Genomic DNA, 26,033 nt, shown 5'->3' on the forward strand with positions numbered 1-26,033 from the left:
AACACCAAGTTTTTACACTAAATTTACGTTAGACCACTATCAACCGTTGGATCTACTTCTACTTCCAACAAAGACGTCTAAACATAAATAATAGCTCAATTATAATTGCAATATTAGATTGTGTAAATATCGCGTACTATTCTTTTAAAAAAATAAAGTAGATATATTTGAGACATGCGTACAAAATTATTATTTTTTAATAGTATACCTAACTTTTTTTCAAGAAAATGCATAGGGCTTATACACTTAAGACTGTATCTAGCATTACTTAAATGATTATACCCACCTCACCACCTACTACTCCCAAATGAATACCATCATTCATCGATGACACTAACAGAAAAAGATTTAGGTCTCGTTTAGAAAATAAGACGAAATAAGATGTGATGCAATGCATTTCCAAATGAGAAGATAAATTATATTTATACACACACATTACACATTGATAAAATGATTTAGGTGCCGTTTAGATAGTGAGTTGAGATGAAAATTGAAAGTTGAATAAAATATTGTTAGAATATTATTTTTTAATATTATTATTGTTTTGTGATTTAAAAATTTTGAATTTTTTATTATATTTTATGTAAAAATTTGAGAAAATTGTAATGATGAAAGGAGATGAAACACTTTTATTATTCAAACATAGTTCCTATAAAGAATAACTCACTATTATTTATTATTTTTTATTTATTATTTACTATTATTTAATATTTTATTATTATTTTTTTATTATTTTTTCGTTACTATTCATATAATACTTAAAAATAACTCACTACCCAAACACAATAATTTGATTTAAAATATAAATTTAAAAAAATGAATTTTACAAGTCAAATTCTACTATATTAACCAAGTAGATAGTATATCGTTCATGCTAACTAAATAGAATCATTAATAAATAATAGACAATTCGAGTAGCTCGCACGAAGAATCATTCCTGAATGATAGACAATTCGATTAGAAAATTTCTGAAGATCCCATTTGAAAATGTGTCCTAACTGTTTGGATAAAAAGATAATATGATATAATTTTAAATGAATTGAATAAAATATTATTTAAATATTATTTTTTAAAATTATTATTATTTTAAGATTTAAAAAATTATTATATTTTATTATTTTATATAAAAATTTAAAAAAATATAATAATGAGATGAAATAAAATAAAATAGATGTTAAGTGTATCAAACAGAGCCAATCGTACTGTAAAATAGCAAGCAGAAAGAGAAAATAAAAAGAAGAAAGAAATATTTCACAATCATCATCTAAAATAAGAAACCACACGGTACAAGACAGAGACCCGACCCCGCGCGCGGCCCCGCCCCCACCAAACCAAACAACGCAACTACAACTACAACTACAAGCAGTTCATGCATTGAAGCTTAAGAAAACCCAACCAATAAGCCATACCTGTCGGCAAGCCAACAGCACTCGACACTACCAATGAAATGAAATAATAGAGAGAGAGAGGGAGAGAGTTTAGCCGGCCAGGAGATGTCGTACTGAGTCTGCCATGTTCTACGGGGAGTCAAAGAGAGAGGGCCACAAGCTCTCTGAGTGAGGCAAAGAGAGAGGAAGAGAGAATTCAGCTTCGGGAGTCAAAGCTTAGTAGTACTGGTGCTTTAAGGTTTTGGGGGTCCAATGTTGGTCCAAGAGGGTTCAACTCCGAAATCTCCAAAATCCCAGATCAGAGACAGAAACCGTCCCACGCTCCACCCCAATCGCTTCTCGGAGGCCAAAAGCCTCGATTTCTCCACATGGGTCTCCGAGAATCTCTACAAGATCTTCACCGTCCTGCTCCTCATCGCTACCGTCGCCGCTCTATTTTTCCTCCGCAATGTCGGCGACACTGCCTCCCTTCTCTGCTTCGAAACCCAGTCCAAGAACCTCGAGAAGATCGAATTCCCACAAGTTAACTGGAATGCCATCGCGCCCGTCACCGACAAGTCCTCACCCTACGCGAATTTCAGAACCAAGCAGTGGATCGTTGTCTCAGTGTCCAATTATCCCAGTGATTCGCTCCGCAACCTCGTCAAGATCAGAGGCTGGCAAGTCCTCGCAATCGGGAACTCCAAAACACCTTCCGATTGGGGCCTAAAAGGTGCCATTTTTCTGTCTTTGGAACAGCAAGCTAGTTTGGGTTTTCGTGTTGTGGATTTTCTTCCTTATGATTCGTATGTTAGGAAGACTGTTGGATATTTGTTTGCGATCCAACACGGTGCGAAGAAAATCTTCGACGCTGATGATCGCGGTGATGTGATTGATGGGGATATAGGTAAGCATTTTGATGTAGTATTGGTTGGGGAGGGTGCTAGACGAGAGGTTATATTGCAGTATAGCCACGACAACCCAAATCGAACCGTTGTAAACCCGTATATCCATTTCGGGCAGCGATCGATTTGGCCCAGAGGGCTACCACTGGAGAACGTGGGTGAAGTTGAACATGAAGAGTATTACACTGAAGTATTTGGCGGAAAGCAGTTTATTCAGCAGGGGATCTCGAATGGGCTGCCTGATGTTGATTCCATGTTTTATTTTACTAGGAAATCAGGTTTGGAAGCGTTGGATATTAGGTTTGATGAGCATGCCCCAAAGGTGGCCTTCCCGCAGGGAATAATGGTGCCTGTTAATTCTTTTAATACAATTTACCATTCTGCAGCATTTTGGGGGTTGATGCTTCCTGTTTCCATTAGCTCAATGGCTTCTGATGTATTGAGAGGATATTGGGGACAAAGACTTTTGTGGGAAATTGGTGGTTATGTTGTAGTTTACCCCCCTACGGTGCATCGGAATGATAGAACTGAAGCATACCCATTTTCAGAAGAGAAGGATCTTCACGTGAATGTAGGTCGTTTAATTAAGTTCCTGGTTTCATGGAGATCAAATGAGCATAGATTTTTTGAAAAGATTTTGCAATTAAGTTTTGCAATGGCAGAGGAGGGGTTTTGGACTGATAAGGATGTAAAGTTTACTGCTGCCTGGCTTCAGGACTTGCTTGCAGTTGGTTACAGGCAGCCTAGATTAATGTCATTGGAATTGGATATGCCACGAGCAAGTATTGGTCAGGGGGATAGGAAAGAATTTATACCACAAAAGTTGCCATCTGTTCATCTTGGGGTTGAGGAAACTGGGACAGTGAACTATGAGATTGCGAATTTGATTCGGTGGAGGAAGACTTTTGGGAATGTTGTGCTTATTTTGTATTGCAGTGGACCTGTGGAACGTACTGCACTTGAATGGAGATTGCTTTATGGTCGAGTCTTCAAAACAGTAATTATTTTGTCAGGACAGAAGAACCCAGACCTTGCTGTTGAGGAAGGCCAATTGGAGCAGCTATACAAGTAAGCTGTTATCATGCACTTTGTACCACTCGTGTATCTATATTTACTATCATTACTTCTTGGTTTTGCATTTAGTTAGACTATAGAATATTACTTTATATCGTGTTCTTATGATTACTGACAACTTAAAAAGATAGAGGATGCTGCAATATACTATTCCATGTGAATTGTTGATACAGAATTTAAGGTTAATTGCAATTTACGGCAATAGCTTTTCATCAATATAGGAAATCATGTAAAAAATTTGACAGTTGTGGACGTTAGAACAATAATGAAAACATACAAATGTTATTGGATTGGAATAATGCTTCTGGATGTGAGTTGAAAATGCTGTTATGAGGCAAATAGTATTTGAAGATGCAATTATGAAGTCAATTTGGGGTAGGGGTGTACAACTGGGCCCGATTTTTTTCCCTGTCCAGTCCGGAACCCGGAAATCCAGGTGAATCCGAGTGGTTATCTGCCCGAATTGGACCCGGGCAGATAAGATGAAACCAGATCTGGTATGGACCCAGTTACGGATCCGGTTATATAACCTGTTATCCGTAACCGGATCTTATTTTTAAAAAAAAAAACACAATTTTTTTTTAATTTTTTCAAAATAAAAATAATATACAAAAATTATATTCTAAAGAGATTATTTTGGTTTGTATGGAGCACATAAGGATCGAACTTAAGCTTTGATATATGATTCCATAATTATATTATTCTAATTACAAAACTAGGAGTTATTTTAAGATTTTTTCTTCTCTTTTGGATTCAAAAGCAAAAAAGAAAAAGAAATGTCTTTTTTCATTGTGCATGGAATGCAAGGGACAAGATCAACATTAATATAAAAATCATGCATGCGTGGTACATATGCACTACAATAATATTAATGGATGGAGAAGATCAACATTAATAACATCTTGATATTGTTGTGATGTATTATTATTTATTTTGTTCTTTGTAAATTGATGTTTTGCATTGTGATGTAATCAACAATGTAATATGTAGTATGCATGTATTGTGTGTGTTGATGTATTATTATTTATTTTGTATAAAAAAATAAAAAAACATAAAGGCCTATAAAAAAAAAAAAAAGCCTTTGAATTGTTAAAAAGGTTTTAAAAAAAAAACCTTTTAAAAACTGTTTAAAATATTTTTTTAAGAAAATCTGGATATTAAAGATGATATCTGAATTTTAAAAAAAATAGTACTATAAAAACATTAAAGTTTTGAAAAGTCTATTTTTTTTTTTTAAAAAAAAAAGCAAAAAAAAAAAGGTAATAAATCCGGATATCCGTTTACAACCTGGATATCTGGGTTTACATCTAGTTATCACCCGGATTTTTTCGGGCTTATCCGGGCGGATAACCGCCCAGTTTTTAAAACCCGGATATCCAGATTTGGATCCGGTTCTACACCCCTAATTTGGGAGCTTAAGGAGTGTTAATGCTGCTTGGCAAGAATTGTCCTATCATGATTGTGATCTCTATATCTTGTGTCAGAATTGTATGCTAACACAAGATGCAAGTGTTGTGGAGAGCTTCAGAAGCCGACTCCCCAAATTCCAGAATTCATTTTTTTTTTTTTTTAAATTTGATTTCTCATTGGTTTACTTGTATTTGTGTAAAAGTTTTGTTATCAACTAATTAGCCCCTTCCTCTTTTCCCTCTTTCTTAGTTCAGTTTTAATAAATGTAAATTTGATTTTTGCTTGTCATTAAATCCAAGGTCCCTCAGAAGCAACCTTGGGTTGTTATATTGTAAATTTCTTGTAGTATTAGCCATGCGTTATTGTTATGTCGTCAATTTTTGGATCTTAGTTGGTTAAGATGACCCATCTCTATAAAATTTCATAATCAGGTTGCCTAATTATTGTCTAATTCTTTTTTCAGGCACCTGCCTAAGATTTTTGAGAGATACACTAGTGCAGAAGGTTTTTTATTTCTTCAGGATGATACCATTCTTAATTACTGGAATCTGGTGCAGGCAGATAAGACTAAACTGTGGATCACCAATAAGGTAATATAACTTTGAATACTCTAATTGCAATCTGTTGCCCCTGTTCCCTTGAGGCAAATGGGACCGTGCGAATTTTAATGGACTCTAAAACTTATATGCTGTGTTTCAATGGAGTGTTTTTTTTTTATAAGTAACCCTAGAAGTATTGTTAATTATGTTACCAATGGTAGAAGCTGATTAGTTTGTCTACTGAAAATTGTTACAAGTGCTCTCTCACCTGCTGGCCGCTAACAAATTCAATGGGATTCAGGTTTCCGAGTCTTGGACTACTGTGTCAGCCAGTGACAACTCAGATTGGTTTTCAAAACAAGCAGACTTTGTAAAGAAGGTTGTTAGCACTATGCCAGCTGACTTCCAGGTCAGCTATAAGGAAAGCATAACAAATGTACAGAGCATTGGAATATGCAGTTCTGAAGTATTCTACATTCCCCGGCGCTTTGTAGCTGATTTTGTCGATCTTGTTAATCTGGTGGGCAGTCTAGAAATCCATCAAAAGGTTGCAGTACCCATGTTCTTTGTATCGATGGATTCACCGCAGAATTTTGACCCAGTGCTTGATACAACGATCTACAAGGGAAAACCACCTACAAATGATTCTTCAACCCTATATTCCGCTCAAGTACCTGCAGTGCATCCGTGGAATGTGTCAAGCGAACAAGACTTCATAAAGTTGATCAGAATAATGGCAGAAGGTGACCCTCTCCTAATGGAGTTAGTCTGAAGGTGATTTGATTTGATATGGACATAACAGCAGGAGAGCGAGAGAGAGAGAGAGAGAGGAAGCAAGAAATATCCACTTTTGTTAGCTGCTACACCAAACTGTATGTCTTTTTTTTTTTTTTTTTTTTTTTTTATTTATTTATTGAGGGGGAGGGAATTTCTTTCTTTTCCTTTCCTTTTTTTTCCATTTATGTATATTTGCCTTGTACGATTCATTATTTGATTGGAGATCCCTTCACAGAAAATTGTAATCTTTTTTTCTTTTTCCTCCTGAATATTTGAAAAGAGAAATGTATTTAACATTGACCATCAAAGTTTTTGATTGAGATGGTTCAGATTCTTGTAAATCATACATTGGATCTTGTCTATGTTTTTCCTTTTCAAAAACTTTTGGGATAGAAAGCTCGGGTGAGACTTACCAATATGGGTCTTCAAGATAACTCAACCATCTAAGTACCCATGTCCTCTAAACCGCAGCTACCAATGACAATACAAGTGCACATACCTTGTCTTCTTTTTTGGACAATTCTATTTACAAGCAGGTGTGAAGTACACCAGATGTAAATGGTGCTACCGGCTTCCAAATAGAAGAACTCGAACTATCGAAACTTTTTGATTTGCATTCCATACAATCACTTTTTTACAACTTGCACCCTACGTTACTGGCCAGTGAAATCTAAATTTTAGCTTTTTTCGAGTTAAATCTCATATATTGGACTAGCCAAAAGTATATTTGTGAAATTTTGAGTTACAGTAATTTAGGGCCCTAGTCATACTTGGAGAGTCACTGTAGAAGGACCAAATCAATATTTTATGATTTTTCAATTCAACTACCTCTCTCTTTCCCTTGCTCTTCTCTCTATCTCTCTCTGCCCGCTTCCATCCAGCTTTTCTCTCCGGGTACATTTCACCTCAACTCAAGCATTGTTTTCTCTAGGCTTTGCTGTAATTTGGTGTTCGCAAAACCGGTATTGCGTACAATGTGGATTAATATTAAATATTAATATTAATACAAAATATTAAATATTAAATTTTAATATTAGTAGAAGTGTATTTAAAAAATATTAATTTTTTTAAATATTATTAAAATATATAATATTATATTATTATTATGATTTTAGGATGACTAGTTCAATATGAATTAACCTCTCCAAAAATTTTGACTTCAAATTCTAGTCAAAATTTAGACTTGGCAATGCTCTAGCCGTAGATTTGTGAAAATAAGATGGGACAGAGCATTAATGATTAAATCAAGATCGAAAATGCAAGTTATCAAAACTTGCTAATTTAGATTCCAAACTATCGCTTTTTGACAATTTGTACTCTACGTTTAGATATAACCGTTACGATTGATGAAAATAGGATGGGGATTTTTTATTTTTTTAGCTCTCCTCAATGCCTCAATTTTTCTAGATGAGGAGCCGGGGCAACCAATAAGACATGGAATTCAGGTACCAGTACTTAGATCGTGATCGATTGGTCTGTAGCGGAATGTATAAGAATTTTATATCCTTTTTTGTAATTATTTTGATAATGACACTTAAACCAGACGATATTTACGTGATTACAAAGGTTTGGTTGTTAATAATTCGTCAAGTAAAGGCAATAGCAACAATGGCTGCCAAAATCTGTTTTGCAGAATTGGTTCTTGCGTGGACTGGGGTCTGCAAGAACAACACCCAAGAAGGATCCATGAAAATGAATTTATTTTACCGCGGGAAGTGGATAAACAAATTCACGTTGCAAATGTTCCTAGAAATTACATCTATTTATCACAGTGAGAGCGAAAGAAAAGGAAATCGTCTGTCTCTGATATTTGCACTTACAATCTTTTCCCAACAGTCAGATTTACAGTTTATCGATCAATCCCTTCAATTTTGTCTTCAACTTCTGAGTACAACTGCCTTAACTTCTCAATATTCTGTTCAGAAGTCTCCCAGTACCCACGTCCATTGGCCTCCAGGAAAGTCTGCACCAACTTCCTGAAGGAATTTGGATTTGTCTTCATCAGCCTATTCAACATCTCTTCATCTTGAATGAAAGTAGAGTTGGCCTCTTCATAGACCCAATTGTCAACTTGGCCAGAAGTTGCACTCCACCCAACTGTATTTGTAAGCCTCTTCTCAATTTCACGAACTCCCTCGTACCCGCTAGCCATCATTCCTTCATACCACTTGGGGTTCAACAACTTGGTTCGTGCATCAAGACGCACAGTCTCAGCAAGTGTACGTACCTGCATTGTATGAAATTTGAAAAGGTTAGTTGTAGAGTATGGATGAGTCTTCTCATTATCAGCAGTATGATAAGAAAGTCAATGCCTGAGAAAACTCAGAACTTGATATGAAATTAAGGAGGAAGAACAAAATTTCTCACCTGGGCATTAGCTGTGGTGGTGTCAGCTACGTATGCATTAGGCTTCTTTCCATCTTTCCTTAGGTTCTGTACAAGATTAGTTGGGTCTGAGTCGAAGTAGTGACTCACATCAGTGAGTGAGATTTCTGAGGAGTCGAGATTTTGGAACGTGGCCTCAGCTGTGCTCAGAGCCATCTCAAAGACTTTTCTTTTCTCAGTCATGCCTACACCAGGGGCATCACAATCAAAAGCAAAGGACTTTCGGCTCAAGTACATATCCTGGAGCTGCTTCTCATCATTCCACGAAGAATTTTCCACAGCAAGATTTATATTAGAGGAGTAGGATCCCGAGGCATTGGAGAAGACCCGAGTTGCAGCTTCTCGAACCCCAATTCCTAGGCTTTTGGCTTGTTCGAGTGCGTGCTTCCTGACATAGTTTTGGTCTTCCGGCTCGTCTAGTTCAGCTACCATCTTTACTGCCCGGTCGAGGAGATTCATCTGTGAACAAAGGAAAACATCATCAGAATACAGAGAATTGTTTATCAAAAGCTGCGCCAAACTCTGAAAATTGGCTGTTTTGTGTGAGAAAATATAAAACCTCGAATCACCATTTAGTAGTTCACAAGACAGATCAATTATGAGGTTATTGAGGCATGCTTGGTGATTATGTCTACTCATGTACTTTTATTTAATAATAAACATCCAAAAGAAACATGAATCACGATTAGCATTATACCTGATTGATAAAGAGATCTCTGAACACTCCAGAGCAATTAACAACAACATCAATCCTAGGCCTTCCAAGCTCTTCAAGACTTACTGGTTCCACCCGGTTTACCCGACCAAATGTATCAGCAATTGGCCTCACACCAATCATCCACAGCACCTGAGCCAAGGACTCACCATAAGTCTTAATATTATCTGTTCCCCACAATACAAGTGCAACTGTCTCAGGATACTTTCCCCCATTGTCAGCCTTCTGCCTCGCAATCAGCCTATCCACCACGATTTTGGCACTCTGCATAGCTGCTGTTGTGGGAATGGATTGTGGATCGAGTGCATGAATATTTTTCCCTGTTGGCAACACTTTAGGGTTTCTGATCGGGTCACCACCAGGCCCCGGCTCCACATACTTTCCTTCTAATGCTTGCTTCAAACTTCCCAACTCATTATCAGCCACAACCAGCCTCAAACACTCTCCTATGAAAACAAACAATGTTCTAAGTTTTTCCCTATCAGCCCGGTAAAATTTCGTGCTTGACAAGTACTGAACCCATGGTTCATTAAGACCGAAGCCAAGGATTGAGCTCAGTTTATCAGCCACATCAACAACTTGGCCCTTCTTATTAGTTGTTCGATCCACAAAGGCAGAAATCGCTCCACGTGATGCCTCTGTTATTTGCCGAAGAAGCTCTACATCCTTCAGTATTCCCTTGTCACTCCCTCTATAAACCTCCTCTATATTTCTTCCTACAGACTCAGCTAGTGTACCTGGGAGAGATGAAATTCCATCTTCAGGACGGTCTAATGCAGCAATGTTAACAAGCGTCGCAACTGCTTCCATGGCCGATGGAGGCTCACCAATGACGTGGAGCCCACAAGGCAAAAGGCGAGATTCAATCTCCATGATCTTAGAGTATACTTTTCCAACCACAAGATCTCGTTCTTTTGCCGATATTTCCTCTCCCTCATCCGGTAGATTCACATCCTTGTCAAGATTACATTGTTTAGCTGTGCTGATGATTGAGCTGACAATTTGTGGCCCTCGGCCAGTGTCTTTAAGGGATTGGTATGAGGAGATGAGCTCACTTAACTGCTTAAGGCCCTTGTAAAGCCCAGCATTTTCTGCTGGAGGAGTCAGATAGCTAATGGTATTGGCATAGCTCCGGCGCTTGGCTATGGTTGCTTCGGATGGGTTATTAGCTGCATAGTAATAGACATTTGGAATGTTCCCAATCAGACTGTCAGGGTAGCAGACATCACTCATTCCCACCTGTTTTCCAGGCATGAATTCAAGAGATCCATGAGTGCCAAAATGAAGAACAGCATCAGCTTTGAAAATTTTCTCAACAAAAGAGTAGTATGCTGCAAAGCCATGATGTGGGCTAGCTGATTTGGAGAACAATAGCCGCATAGGATCACCCTCATAGCCAAATGTGGGCTGAACACCAATGAAGACATTGCCATACTGTTTTCCATATACCAAGAGACTTTCTCCATCAGAGTTCAGATTCCCTGGTGGTTTTCCCCAGTTCTCCTCCAATGCTGTGGCGTAGGGAGTCAGGCTTTTGTATTCACGGACACCCATCTTGTAAGCAATGTTTAGGTTTGGGCTGCTGAATTGAGCCTCTTTGTCATGAATTACATCTTCGATTAAGGCGTCTGAAGTCTCTGGCAGGCCTTCGACATTGTAACCTTCTCTTTGGAGTTCTTTCAGAACGGAGAAGATGGAGGAGAAGACATTAAGGTAAGCAGCTGTTCCTACATTTCCCTTGTCCGGAGGAAAACTGAAGACAGTTACCGCTAGCTTCTTCTCTGCCTGCACAGTGCAAGAAAAAGCATTTATCACAAGAAGCTCAGTAGTACAGAGTCTAACTGTGTTCAAGCACAATCTCCGCATAATATAAAACATAAACACTACTTACTCATGAAGCTTCAATTACATGGCAAATAAATATTACAAAGTGCAGCTACTAAGCGAGAATCCAAAGGCTGAGGATTTTCTACAATATGAAACAGACCAGATAAAGGAAAGAATAATCTTATACACGCGCTCTGCAACTAATCCAATTCTAGGTAATCATATAGTTCAGGAGGAAAGGCATGTTAATCCTTCATTATTGTCTACATCCAAACCATGCTCTAATAAACTGTCTAAGCATGACATTCATGGCCAATTCTGGAGATTTTGAATATAATACAATGAGGTGTGTACTTACATGATTGAAATGGTAACAAAGAACAACTTATTATTCTCCCTCTCATTCAGTGGTAAATATAGATTAGAAAATTAGCTAGTGTGATAAGAGGATCTAAAGCAACGTTGATAATTTTGACATTGACTTAATCTCCTTTTCATTATTTTCATCACTTTTGTTTGGATTTATAATAATTTTGATTTCCATCAGTGAGGGATGAATAACAAAAAGTTTCTGTTTTAATAACTACTAGAGTATAAGCTTTTCTAGAGTAAAACTCCTAAAACAGAGTGTGTTTCTTTTTTTTGGGGGGGGGGGGGGAAGGGGGGGTTCAAGTGATAAAGAAAGATTTCAATAAGTCATCTAGGAAAACAAATTGTCATTATCAGTTGAGAAAAGTATGTAGCACAAATACAAATATACCTTTGATTTCTTCTTCAGTTCGGCCCATCTGATTGCTCTAGTGCATAGTTGTTCCACCCTCTTGTGAAGAGCATGTGATTTTCCTGCAATCACGATAAACAGTTCATTAACCCTTATAAATGGAGTGTCTGTGATGGGGTCCGAGATGGAAAGAAAAGGCAGAGATAAACTTTTTCATCTTGTTAACAAAAGCATTTGAAGTTAAATTCATTTTCTAGTTACAGTGACTCTGAATCTTCTACTTGTTTAAAAGTAAAACTTGAACAAAAGGAAAAGTTGTTTGCTTATTCTCACAGCATCTCCTAGGTGACGAGTTAACCTAAATAGACTATAAAAGCAGTGGCAGTAAACGTAAATACTAGGCAATGACAGTAAACGTAAATACTAATAGCCAAAAGCATCATTTGGAATGAAGCAATACTTGCCTGTTCTAGGATCCCGACCGGCAAAGACAATGGGCTCCATGCCTCCATCTAGCTCCGGCAGAGCAACTTGCAAAGCTACCTGGATTGGGTGCAGCCCCAGAGTACTGTTCAACCACTCCTCAGTTGTCTGAAATACCAGAGGCAATGCAACAATGTAAGGCACATCAAGCTTCATAAGTGCTTCAACAGCCCTTGGATGGTCCTGCCGCGCGGGCCCCCCAACAAGCGCAAAGCCCGTCAGCGATATCGCCGAATGTATAAACGGTTTCTTAGTAATCGGATCGATCAAATACCTCTCCACTGGCCCTGAAAAGTCAAGCCCACCAGCGAAAATCGGTATTACTTTTGCTCCTTTTGCCTCCAATTCCATAATCACAGCCACATAGTGACTTTCATCCCCTGTAACAATGTGACTCCTTTGCAAAATCAGACCAATTGTCGGTGCATTTGGATCCTTAAGCTTTTGATTAGCATCCTTTCTAGTTCCATACCAGTTCAAATACTCCTTCACATCCTCATACATGCAAGGAGCCAAAGGGTGCCAAATCCCGCTATCCAAGTACAAAACTGGGTCTGAATATTCAATCTTAGTACCTTTCAGCGCCGGTACGTAAGACCCGGAAATCATTTTCAAAAAATTCTTCAAATTATCCGGTGATCCACCAAGCCAAAACTGCAAGCTAAGTATATACAGCCTAGCATCCTGAGCCTTGTCGCTAGGCAAATACTTCAAAACCTTAGGCAAAGTCCTCACAAGCTTTAACATGCTCTCTGCAAACCCAGCAGACTGCTTCTTCCTCTTAAAGAGCTGGAAGAACGGGCTCTTCGATTGCCCGAGCTGCGACATACTAAACGAACCCAGTTTGTTTAGCCTCATTACCTCAGGCATTGAAGGAAACACCAGCACTGCGTCAAGTCTATCCCTCTCTTTCTCCACAGCATCCTTTATCTTCAAAGCAAGCTCCTCAACAAAAATCAAAGACCCAATAAAAATGTTCGCGTCCTCGAGGTCTTTACAGAAGGTTTTATAGGTTGATTCATCGCGAAGCTCCTCAACCAAGTAACCCACAACTTGAAAGGAAGCGTACCTATCGTTTTTGTTGAGGGCTTGGACTGCGGCCGTCAGGGATGATTGATACTGTGCTTCTAAGACTACGTACACGACTTTGACGGTTGGAAGGCCCTGGTTATTATCTGGGACAATTCTACGGACTTCGGGGGTGGTCTGGGTGAAAAGGCCATTGCCAATTGCAGCACATTTCACTTTGATGGATGAACTTGAGTTGGTTTGGCTGGTTTTCTTGGGGAGGAAAGAGTGAAGAAAGTAATGCTTCCCGGAGAGAGATGAAAGGTGGTCAGCTTTGGAGGTAGGTAATGTAAATGGCGAAGACACTAAAGAAGCCATTCAGAGGGAAGATATAAATCAAGAAAACTGGTTTTCCCACTCTGTCCGACTGGCAATCGTGGAGAAGAAAATTGAGAAAGAAAGCAAAATTGCAGAGAGAGGAAGAGATTGGTCTGCTCCTCTACTCTCTCTCTAAATCTCTCTCTCTGTTTTGGGTTCAGTTTCAGTGTTTCTTCTTTCTTTTTCTCGGAGGGGGGTAAAAGGGTCGAGTTTTATATCTTCGAGTGGAGGCCAAGCGAAAGGGTGGTGAAGAGACGAGAATTGAAACAGTCGGTTTTTCGGTTTAGTGGTGGGAATTAGACACACGTGGCAAAAAGTAAAGGAAACTTCGACTCATGTTATTTTTGAGGTCCAGTTTTGTTTACGTAGAGAGAGAGAGAGAGAGAGAGAGAGATGGCTCATGGATGTATTCATGATATCCGTTGGGTTCATTACGATGGAGTTTCCTGCGTTCTGATTGGATGGAGTGGATTACCCAAAAGTGCCATAGGGGGTGAGGGAGAGAGGGAGTGTGGAGGATGATGAGGATAATCCGCGATGATAATTAATGAGAGAAAGAGAGGACATGATATTTTCTATGGTTGCGACGTGGGCTTTTTTGCCCTTCAAAGATTCTGGTTCTTGAGTCTGTGTTTCACAGTGAAAGGGAACTGATTTTTTTTCTCTGACATGACAACATATGGGACCAGGCCCTTGTTTTATGTCAAGTTTTCTAACTCCAAAACCCACTCTTTGTCTTTTATGTCTCTCTCTCTCTTCTTGATTTTGGACTTTTGGGCCTTGTAAGGTTTAAATTGAACAAGAAAATATGCTGGTTGGGCAGTTCAGTTACAACAAAGCCCATTTAATTACTGAAATCATATCAAATTCTTATTCTTCCTCCATTAATTTATAAAAAAAATCTTTTACAAGTAAGTTGGTATATTAAATTACTTATCGATACTGACACGTAAGATATCTATTTAATAAAACAGTACAAATTAAAGATAAAAATAATTTTCATAAGACAGAAGACCTTCATCTTCTCTCAAAAAAATTTTTTTTTTATTTTTTTTCAATAAAAAAATTATATCAGCGTCGGTACGTAATTTAGTATGCCAAACCGTTTGTACCTAACAAACCTCTAATTTATATATCTCAATGCGTTAATGATTTAATAAAATAATTGCAGACTTATGAATACGAATGTTTACATGTCATATTGAGAGACCTTTTTCTAGATGACATCGATCGTAATATTTAAGGTTTTGATCCGCTGAAAATTCAAAGTAGAATTCAAATGATGCACAAAATGAGCTTAATTATAATTAGTATTTTAAGTAACATGGTAATCAATTAATTAAGTTATATATGGCCATCCTTTTCCCTTTTCCTCCAAGTGATATATTAAGAAATAACATCAAATTATATATAAGTCATTGATTACATAACGAGGTTATAAAATATGATCATATTATGAGACGGTATATACATACATACATATATATATATATATGGCATTGCACACATTACATCCATATATAAGAGATCATCATTTCTCCAACAAAAAAAAAAGTTCCAATGTTTTCCTCCCTTTTCTTCGTTTTTTCTTTCTTTGTTGTATGTCTAGTTCGTAAATTCGCACTTTAGCCAAAATAGATATTCGGAAACATGACATGCATGATTCATATATCAGAGGGACATATATATATATATATATATATATATATATATATATATATATTCTCTGGAAGATCATATGCTTATATATAAGGAGGTGTACATACTGTCCGTATGTGGAGCTCATCAGGTCAAAAGATCATGTCAGAACTCTTGACTGCAATGCTTTCTTTCGCCGTTGGGCAAATGAGATAAGATGAAAGTTAGAAATTAAATAAAATATTATTAAAATATAATTTTTATTATTTTTATTTTAAGATTTGAAAAAATTAAATTATTTATTATATTTTATGTAGAAATTTAAAAAAATTATAATGATTATATAAGATGGGTTGAGATAATTTGTAAAACTAAACAAAATCTAATAAAGCAAACATTCAAATTTAAAATAAGAATAAATATATAATGATCATGTCCTCGACCTCCAAGCCAGAGGTCAAAAATTGATTATAAAGAGGGCATCAACAAAGAAGGCCTCTAACTGCAGCAGCTTCAGCCTGCCTTTTTGCTTTAAGGACTCTGCGGTAGCCTTAGCAACTCCCATATTTAGGGAGGGGATCGATCAGGTGCTGCTGCTGCCTGCACATATTCCCAAACCCACCCATTCCAAAGTCCAAAGTGCTAGCTCTCCGCGAAGCCCATTTCTCCAGGCTAGCACTGTTAGAGGTGGATCATCAGTTTTGGGCGGAGGCTGCAACAGAAAATTCATCATGTACGTGATGATCAACAAGTGTTTGAATTGGCAATTGATTAGTTAGGGGTGTAGAGAGAAGAGGGAACAAGCTAAGAGCGTTCAGTACTCTAGACGATGGTTTAATTGCGATCTGGTTTATTTTGGCATGCATGTTGGTGGGAGAGTATTTATGCTTTTTTTCTCTCTCTCTTCAAATATATATAATATACACACTCGAGTATTACTTCATTCCGGCCAACTCTACTTTATTCCAAAACTCTACTTGAACGTGAAGGAAATAAAGCACAAAGAGGAGACGCAAAGACTAGGGATATAATCGGTCAGTCCGGTTCGAGGGAGGTCATGAGCCTAAAGGCTAAAATTTCAGTCCATTTTTTTGTCAGAGCTGATCGTTAGTCATTGGTTTGATCGATTCATTCGGTCTTTTTCTTCTTTTACTTTTTACAAGAAAAATTAATATAAAAAATTAATAAAATTAATATTAAGTGACGTCTTTTATATTTTATATATGATTAATGATAATTTGATTGTATATATGGTCAATAATAATTTTTTGAATGAAAATTATATAATTAACTTATACAACTACTATATAAAATAATATATTATATATATAATATTTAAAAATATATATACATTCGATCGATCTCGGTCCGGTCCAAAAAAACATACTTTGAGACCGACTAATAAGACTATTGGTCCGATCCGATTAGTTTTTCCGGTCCAAATCGATAGTGTTACACCCTTACGAAAGACGCGTCTTTCTGCTTACCCAAAAGTTGAACAGCTAGCACAATTAGACAAAGAAACATGCAAGTTATCATTATTATTATTGAAGATAGATGAGAAAAAACTCATGGATAATTTAAGTTACTTTGTGTTTGTGTTGTTAAATATATGTTGTTTTTAATCTTTTTGTTATAATTTTATATCTCTAATCATATTTATTTTAAGACATATATTAAGTAGTTTTCATTGAAGTGCTAGCTCGATCCAACTTAGCCGAATTCGGGTCGGACGTTTTGCCATCATATTAGATCGGGTGGGGTTTCCCTTTTAGTTTCACGTGTTTGATCAATCAAGATTTAAGGATATCCCCGCACGTAGGTTATAATTCAGTATTCCTTGCATTATATGAGATCATCGTGACCTCAGATCTTAGATATAATCAGCCGCGGAACCCTAGTTACTCCCCAAAGCTACAAGCAAAAACCTCTCTTTCTCTTTCACCCATAGTGTCTCCTAGAGTCCTAGGGCCGGGGTTAATTTGTTTTGTGAATATGAAGAAGAAAGTGTTCACTTCAAAAGGTGGAGCAAGAAAGAGCAAACGATTTTCACGGGACCCATTTTTCATCACGGAGTCGAAGAAAAAGTGGCGGAAGATTGAGAATGACAATGATGTGATAGATAGCGGCGACTCGAATGAGGACTATGGATTGTTAGGTTCCCACTTGGAGAAAGGTCAATATGGGGTAGAACAGGTGGAGGAAGAGGTCGAGACTGCGGGCGAGAATCGATGGCATACTTGGAGAATATTCGGATAATTGCAACGAAAGTAAAGGAGGATGACAAGGATGAGAGTGGTACGGAAGGCGAGATCAAGGACTCACGTGTCATGTCGAGGATTTTGCAACAGGAGCAGCTCAAGCGGACTAGCCATGTTCGCCAAGCCATTGCGCACTAAAAAATTGTTTATTTGCGATCGGTTATTACCAACAAAATGATTATTTTCAGTTAAAATGACTCTGTTTTCATAGTAAATAATCATTTTTGTCACAAAAAATATCACAAATATTTATTTTTCTTGTAGTGGCATCTAGGCATTCATTATTTTAACTCCTGATTTATAATACTAGTTTCTAATTTCAATGCTTGCGAATTTGTACCAGATTTTTTTCTTAAAATGGTATCCATAATCTGAGTCCTCATGACCTAATCTAGACTGCATGCATATATATATATATATATATATATATATATATATTGGTTTGAGGTCGCTTTGATCCTTCACACAGCAGTATATGGCAAGGGTGGATTTCTTATGTTATACATGTATACATATATGCATACATATATTGGATTTCGTTATCTCGTTCAATTTTACAACGACTATTGCTACTCGAGAATTAATTGCTCGGTTTATTCGAAGAGATCAAGAATATTTTTAACACACTGTACTAGCTAGCCTTGCTTTGAAGATTATTGTCTATGACCCCTATGTTTAGGATGCATGCTTATAATACTTGCTATACATGCAAATCTCAGGGTTTGAAAGCCAGAAATTACTGATAAATTCCAGATGTTGGTGAAGAACCGACAATTTGTCACTATCGTGGCTTTATCTGAGGATGACTCTTAAGGGTTTTTCAGCTTCCAAGGATGGCACTATTTTGCATTGGGATGTAAATAGTCGAAAAGGAGAAAAATATCAGTGGCCTAGAGACCAAGTACTGATGGTTCATCATGGAGCCAAGGATCCAAAAGGTTAAGCTTTAAGGCATAGTAGACACGTTTTAGCACTAGCACTAAGCTCCGTCGATGGTCACGCGATATTTAGCAAGTGGATCTTTAGATCGACATATTCATCTGTGGGATGCCCGTACACGACAACATATTAAGGTAAATCTGCATAAAATAATACTCGTGATGATTAATGCATGCGTACTGTACAGTCCACTACAAAAAAAAAAAAAAAAAGAATTACCGGCATTTGTTTATGCATCGGTAAAAATATATTATTGTCGACGATTAATTTTTATGCCGGTAAATTATTAAGTTTTTCGGCATTTATGTTGTTACGCCTGTAACAATATATAACTTTGGCGGCATTTAAAAAAATCTAAAAATTTATAAACTATAAGCCGGTAAATTAGTAATTTGCCAGCATTTATATTGTTACGCCTTTAATGATATATTGTTTTGGAGGCATTTAAAAAAATGTTGAAAATTTATCAATTATGCGCCGATAAATTAGTAGTTTTTCGACATTTATATTGTTACACCGGTAATAATATATAGCTTTACCAGTATTTAAAAAAATGCCGAACATTGATCAATTATATATACGTCGGTAATTTAGTAGTGTGTTAGTGTTTATATTGTTACACCGGTAATAACATATAGCATTGGTGGCGTTTAAATAAATGCTAAAAATTTATCAATTATACGCCAGTAAATTAGTAATTTGTCAGCATTATATTGTTATGCCAGTAATTATTTATAGCGTTGGCAGCATTTAAAAAAGACAGAAAATTGATCAATTTTACGACGATAATTTAGTAATGTGCCAGCATTTATATTGTTACGCCGGTAATAATATATAGCTCAAAGATGTAAAACTATTATAAATTTATTGATAGTTAAAGAAATATTAAAAAGAATAAAAAAAATTTATTTAAATGATACAAAGAAAAAAATACTTAAATTCTTGCCACAAAAAATGAAAAAAATAATCACAATGTGTCATTGCCACCACCTCTCCTACTCAATAAACAAAACCAAGATCACAATAAAATCTTCGGAAAATTATAAAGAAAATATAATGTGTCAATATATGGCATAACCATAAATATTATCTCAATTAAGAAAAGTTACAAATATCATTAAATTAAAATATTAATATAATTTGAGATTCTTCACTAATAATTCACTCAATCCTCATCCTTGTCGTTCTCTTCTTCTTCATCATCTTCATCTTCTTTTTCCTCTTCATCATTTTCCTCTTCTTCATCTTTCTCTTACTCTTCATTCTCTATTTGATTTTGTCCTAAAGCCTACATACAAATTCAAATAAGGGTCCAAAAATTTCAAAATAAGGTTGATTGATATCAACTAAACATATGTGGGCAGCTCACTTGTGCATGCATGAAGGTGTTTACTAAATTTCGCAATTCAGTTAATTCGTTCCGCAATTTATCAAACTCTTCATTGGATATATCATCTTCTTGCTTAAAAAGTGGAAGTGAATGTTGACAAGTTTGCCTTGTAGGGGTTGGCCCAAACCCCAAACCGCGCACACGTCTAAACTGTTTTGGACCCATAACTATAGAATAAATATCATATGATGCCCAAGCCATGGTTCCTCCAGACCCAATTTCTATGGGACTTGTGTCCTGTGTTAAAAGTTCCTTTATCTCAGCATGTAATAGATAATAAAAAAATACACATTCTTCATCTTATAAATCCATTAAAATTAAAAAGTAATAAATTTGAAAATAAGCATATCACTTTCTTCCTCGTCTCATTATAGTGGGTACCATCTTTTCTCTTATGGGTCATGACAAACAATTGGGCTCGACTTGACAAAACCCCAGTTGATTTTTGCTGTGTCCAATATTTTAGATTAAACACATATCAAAAACAAATAATTAACAAATATTCAACAATGAATAAATATTAATTAAATAAATACCACATCATGGGCATATCTTGCACAACTTTTTGATCCTCTGCTATGAACAACCACTTGCTTCTTACGGCACTCTTTGTTTTTTTTACATTTTGACTACAATATCACAAAGATTATGAGAATTATAATTAAAATAACTAGTTGGTTGACTTTCTAAATCTATAAGAGAAATGTGTGTTGTTACCATATATTCTGGATCGAACTAAAGATTGGTCAACTCCGCTAGTTGCGATAAGTCCACCATATCGGGACTTGCCCTTACCACAACTTGTGCTGCAGAGGTGTCTTTTTCATGAAGTAATTTTTTCTTCAAACCACGCTTGTAGTCTTTCCATTTCTTCCCTAGGTCATTTAGTGACCATTTTTTGAATGCATTCAATTTTTCGTCAGGAACTTTAAACTTGCCCTACAGTCAAAATAAAAAATAGGTATATTTTAAAAATTTTGTCAGAAAACAAGACATATACTTGTGTAATTTTATTTTAACTGTAAGGCAAGTTTAAAGTTCCTGATAACAAATTAGATGCATTCAAAAAATGGCCACTAAGGGACCTAGGGAAGAAATGGAAAGACTACAAGCACGAATTGAAGAAAAATTTACTTCATAAAAAAGACACATCTGCAACACAAATTGTGGCAAGGGCAAGTACCAATATGATGGACTTGCAACTAGCGGAGTTGGCCAATCTTTGGTTCGATCCAAAATATATGGTAACAACATGCGCATTTCTCCTATAGATTTAAAAAGTCAACCAACTAGTTATTTTAATCATAATTCTCATAACCTTTGTGATGTTGTAGTCAAAATGTAATAAAAACAAGAAATGCCATAATAAGCAGGTGGTTGTTCACAACGGATGATCAAAAAGTTATGCAAGATATGCCCATGATGCGGTATTTATTTAATTAATATTATTTATTGTTGAATATTTTTTAATTATTTGTTTTCAATATATGTGTTTAATCTAGAATATTGGACGCAACAAAAATCAACTGAGGCATTGCCAAGTCGAACCCATTGTTTGTCACGACCCATAAGAGAAAGGATGACACCCACTATAATGATGAGACAAGAAGAAAGTGGTATGTTTATTTTCAAATTTATTACTTTTTAATGTTAATGGATTTATAAGATGAAGAATGTGTATTTTTTATTATTTATTATAGGCTGAGATGGAGGAAATTTTAACACATGACACATGTCCCATAGAAATGGGGTTTGGAGGAACCATGGCTTGGGCATCAGATGATGTGTATTCTAAAGTTATGGGCCCAAAATGGCCTAGACATATGCGCGGTTTGGGGTTTGGGCCAACCCCTGCAAGGCAAACTTGTCAACATTCACTATTACTTTCTAAGCAAAAAGATGGTATATCTAAGGAAAAGTTTAATAAAATGCGGAACGAATTAACTGAATTGTGAAACTTAGTAAATACATTCGTGCATGCACAGGTGAGCTCCCCACATATGTTTAGTTGATATCAATCAACCTTATTTTGAAATTTTTGGACCCTCATTTGAATTTATATGCAGGCTTTAGGACAAAATCAAATAGAGAATGAAAAGAAAGATGATGAAGAGGAAAATGATGAATAAGAAGAAGAAGAAGAGAACGATGAGGATGATGATTGATGGGATTATAAGTGAAGAATCTCAAATTATATTAATATTTTAGTTTAATGGTATTTGCAACTTTCCTTAATTGAGATAATATTTATAGTTATACCATATATTGACGCATTATATTTTCTTTATAATTTTCTTAAGATTTTATTGTGATATTGGCTTTGTTTATTGAGCAAGAGAGGTGGTGGCAATGACACATTGTGATTGTTTTTTCCATTTTTTTGTGGTAATAGCTTGAGTATTTTTTTCTTCGTATAATTTAAATAAGTATTTTTATTCTTTTTAATATTTCTTTAACTACCAATAAATTTATAATAGTTTTACATCTTTGAGCTATATATTATTACCAACGTAACAATATAGACGCTAGCACACTACTAAATTACCGGCATATAATTGATCAATTTTTTGCCTTTTTTTAAATGCTGCCAAATCTATAAATAATTATCGGCATAACAATATAAACGCCGGCAAACTACTAATTTACCGGTGTATAATGGATAAATTTTCGGCATTTATTTAAATGCCACCAATGCTATATATTATTATCGTTGTAACAATATAAATGCTGGCACACTACTAAATTACTGGTGTATAATTAATCAATGTTCAACTTTTTTTAAACATCGCTAAAGCTATATATTATTACCGGCGTAACAATATAAACGCTGGCAAACTACTAATTTATTAGCGTATAATTGATAAATTTTTTATATTTTTTTAAACGGCGCTAAAATAATATATCATTAAAGGCGTAACAATATAAACGCTGGCAAACTACTAATTTACTGGTGTATAATTTATAAATTGTCGGCATTTTTTTAAACGTCGCCAAAATTAGATATTATTACCGACGTAACAACATAAACGCTGAAAAATTTAATAATTTACCTGCATAAAAATTAAGCATCAATAATAATATATTTTTACGGACGCATAAATAAATATAGATAATATAAACTCCGGCACTTCTTAATTTTTTTGTTTTTGTAGTAACAGTAGAAAGTACGCATGCATTAATCATCACGAGTATTATTTCGTCACAGCAGTAAAGTGTCAACCATTGATTGGGGTGTTGAGAATTTGTCGTCACAGAATGTTGTTGCACAAGGCAAGCACTCTTTTTGATCTTGATCATCGATTTTCTTACTTAAAATAAAAATATGAGGGGATATTAATAATTGGATTGAAATGATATTTACCGTTATGAAATACCTAAAACATTGCTTATTTATTTTTTAAAAATAAAAATATATAAAATTTATATAAAAAAAATTAATATTAAATCTTACTCTTTAAAAAGTAATGCACGACACTTAATATTTGCATTACTCCCAATTTAATGGAGGTGACATTCGGGTTATACGGTTACGTACGTAGTTGCCGACAACGAGTCAACAACAACAGAAAAGTGCATGTGTACTGGGCCATTGACTATTAGTAAATCGTTGACTTTGATCAGCAAGACTGCTTTTGAATATTGAAGTAATTTTAGATCATTTATGAATAAAAAATAATAATAAATAATAATGAAGCAGTTTCACTTACCAAAGGCCGAAATCATGTACACGGTTTCGTTTTTCTTTGGAGAGAAATAATAAGTTGACTAATTTCCTCTCTGAGCACTTTTTGGGAGCATAATTTCCAATTAAACAATGTTACTCTTTACTTTTATTGTTTCCAATCACATTATTTTATGTACAGTTATTTTATTTTTAAGTCAATATATAAAACACATTATTCATATCATTAAAATAGTAAGATTTAAATTTTAAAAATTATTTTTAAATTAAATTATATCATTTAAACAATTTATTAGGTATGTTATTCACACCAATTTAAAAAATAGCACTTCGAAACGATAACAAAGAACATTTCTTTTTTCCAATTTGTTCTACGTAACTTAAATTGTTGCACTTAAAAATACAAGTATTTGTAACGGATCATTTATGATATTAATGACTATTTGCGACAAAAACATATTAATTTTAATAGGAAATAATTATTTTCGTAAGAAATAACTGATCACAAATAAACAGTTTTTTCTATGAGTGGTTTGGATTCAGAGATAAATTGAGATGGTTTGTAAACAGTAGAATAAAAGTTAAATTATTTATTATATTTTGTGTAGAAATTTGATAAAGTTGTTTTGAGATTTAAAAAAATTGAATTCTTTATTATATTTTGTGTGAAAATTTAAAAAAATTGAGATGAGTTGAGATTGATTTTGAATGTAAACAGGGCCTTAATAAGTGCGCGCATGCTTCTCTTAATGCAGTTTTTTATTTTCAGAAATCGAGCTAGTGTCATTATTTATTTTTTGTCAGTGATCTGGATATGTTTTTCAGTCTGTTACAGATTTGGTCTTGACATATATACTTCTATGCGCTGCAAATCAGGTCGATATTAAAGAAATGCAGACACAATTTCTTGCCCGGCCAGCATCTACTGCTCTGGAATGCTGTTGTTTCATTAGTGACGATGAATTCCTATCTGGCTCCGAAAATGGAAGTGTTGCGCTCTGGAGCATATTGCGAGAGGAGCCTGTTCACATGTTCAAGAATGCTCATACATTGTTGGCTACAAACCAGAATCTTGAACAAAAGGACAGTGAAAAATTCCCCAATAGTTGCAAAGGTAAAGCTGTACGTAAATTAACTATTGTTTCTCATGGCCTCGTGTCGTGGAAATTATATACACGGAATTGACGTACAGATCAGTTAGGGTCACTACTATCCTAATTTATATTGTTGTTCTTTCCTATCATGCTTGCTGCTTTGGCCTATATTCTAATGACATGCTGTAGATATGCACGCTGCAGTAATTGGTGAACAAAGTTCTGAAAGCTCTAGTTTTCAATCAGCATGTTCCTGGGTCAATTCCGTCACTGTGTGTAGAAGATCTCGCTGCATCAGGAGCTGGTAATGGTTTTGTTCGATTATGGGCCATTAATGGAAGCGAGACCAGAGTCATGATTCAGCCCTTGTTGGAGCTTCCGTTGGTAAGTCAAAAACAATATCAACTTTGCAATTCTGCGCCCGACACACTATTGATACTGAAAGCTTCCATATCAGTTTACAGTACTAGTGTTCATGAGTAGCCATTTAGTTGGATGTGCAATTGATCGAGCTAGCTGCCATAAAATCGTGTTTCTTGCTTACTAAAATCTGTTGATGCAACACAGGTTGGGTTCGTGAACTCCTTGGTTTTTGTTAAATCTGGTCAGTTCCGAGTTGGGCAGGTACCTTCTTCTGTGCTCTCTGAGAACCTTATATCTATGCTCTTTAAATCAAGCATATATATATGCAACAGGAGCCTTGTTTGGGAAGGTGGGGACGTATCCAATCAGCTCAAAATGGAATTGCACTTCATTCCCTCAAGCTCTCATATGAGATGAGATGAGATAGTTTAGTTTTGTATAACCAAACCAGCCAATATCTAATGAAAAGCTGGTTTTCTAGCTTGGTCCAAACTATCGAGCTGGTCATGCATTGTTTTATGGCATTATCTATGTTGATGTCGTGTTTCGCAGCCTGAATAGTTCCGCAAAACCCAAACTTCCTGATACCTGCAACTGAGAAGAAGATGAGGCTCACGTGGCCTCCAGGGTCACTCCGATGCCTAAGTCAGTGATTATTTTTTGGAGAAGGAAAGTAGAATACAGGAAAAGAGTTACCCCAAAAAGTGAATGCCCCTCCGTAAGAAGATTACCCCTTATTTATACTTGAGTAAGGCCCCCAGTCGAGGGAGATCGTGGCGCGTCAAATGCCAGGCCTGTCACCACTCATTCGTTGTCCCCCTAGTGGGAGCCAGTCTGCCGCCTTGCGAGGGATTGCACCGTCTCTAAGGTCCTGCGTCTGCACGGCCACCACCTCTCTGTCATGTCAGGGGATGTCAGGTTGCGGGTGAGCCGTCCTTGGCTCGTGGGATGCTCCACTGTGCGCCGGCTTTCCTGACATTGATCTGGGTTAGCTCGTGCCTAGGATTTGATATCCTGGGGTCAGGGGTGTGACGGTGCGTTGCCCACTGGGCCCAGTAACTCATTTTGCAGACCCCG

The 26,033-nt window shown here is 36.1% G+C and overlaps 2 protein-coding genes and 1 pseudogene across 2 annotated transcripts; 2 read left to right on the top strand and 1 right to left on the bottom strand.

Annotated features, from left to right (window-relative positions):
- Positions 1-1,283: 1,283 nt before the first annotated feature.
- Positions 1,284-6,434, top strand: LOC121268396 (probable glycosyltransferase STELLO1). Its single transcript, XM_041172654.1, has 3 exons — positions 1,284-3,340; positions 5,220-5,346; positions 5,597-6,434. Exons 1-3 carry the CDS (start codon positions 1,641-1,643, stop codon positions 6,065-6,067), a joined length of 2,298 nt encoding a protein of 765 aa, XP_041028588.1. The 5' UTR covers positions 1,284-1,640; the 3' UTR covers positions 6,068-6,434.
- Positions 6,435-7,856: 1,422 nt separating this feature from the next.
- On the bottom strand, positions 7,857-13,787 carry LOC121268397 (magnesium-chelatase subunit ChlH, chloroplastic). The gene is made up of 5 exons (XM_041172655.1): positions 12,185-13,787; positions 11,760-11,842; positions 9,155-10,957; positions 8,440-8,916; positions 7,857-8,299 (listed from the first exon to the last, which is right to left on the bottom strand). Exons 1-5 carry the CDS (start codon positions 13,587-13,589, stop codon positions 7,922-7,924), a joined length of 4,146 nt encoding a protein of 1,381 aa, XP_041028589.1. The 5' UTR covers positions 13,590-13,787; the 3' UTR covers positions 7,857-7,921.
- Positions 13,788-17,222: 3,435 nt separating this feature from the next.
- Positions 17,223-25,378, top strand: LOC121267940 (annotated as a pseudogene).
- Positions 25,379-26,033: the final 655 nt, after the last annotated feature.

The sequence above is a fragment of the Juglans microcarpa x Juglans regia genome, chromosome 5S (assembly GCF_004785595.1).
Source record: "Juglans microcarpa x Juglans regia isolate MS1-56 chromosome 5S, Jm3101_v1.0, whole genome shotgun sequence".
NCBI classification, from domain to species: domain Eukaryota; kingdom Viridiplantae; phylum Streptophyta; class Magnoliopsida; order Fagales; family Juglandaceae; genus Juglans; species Juglans microcarpa x Juglans regia.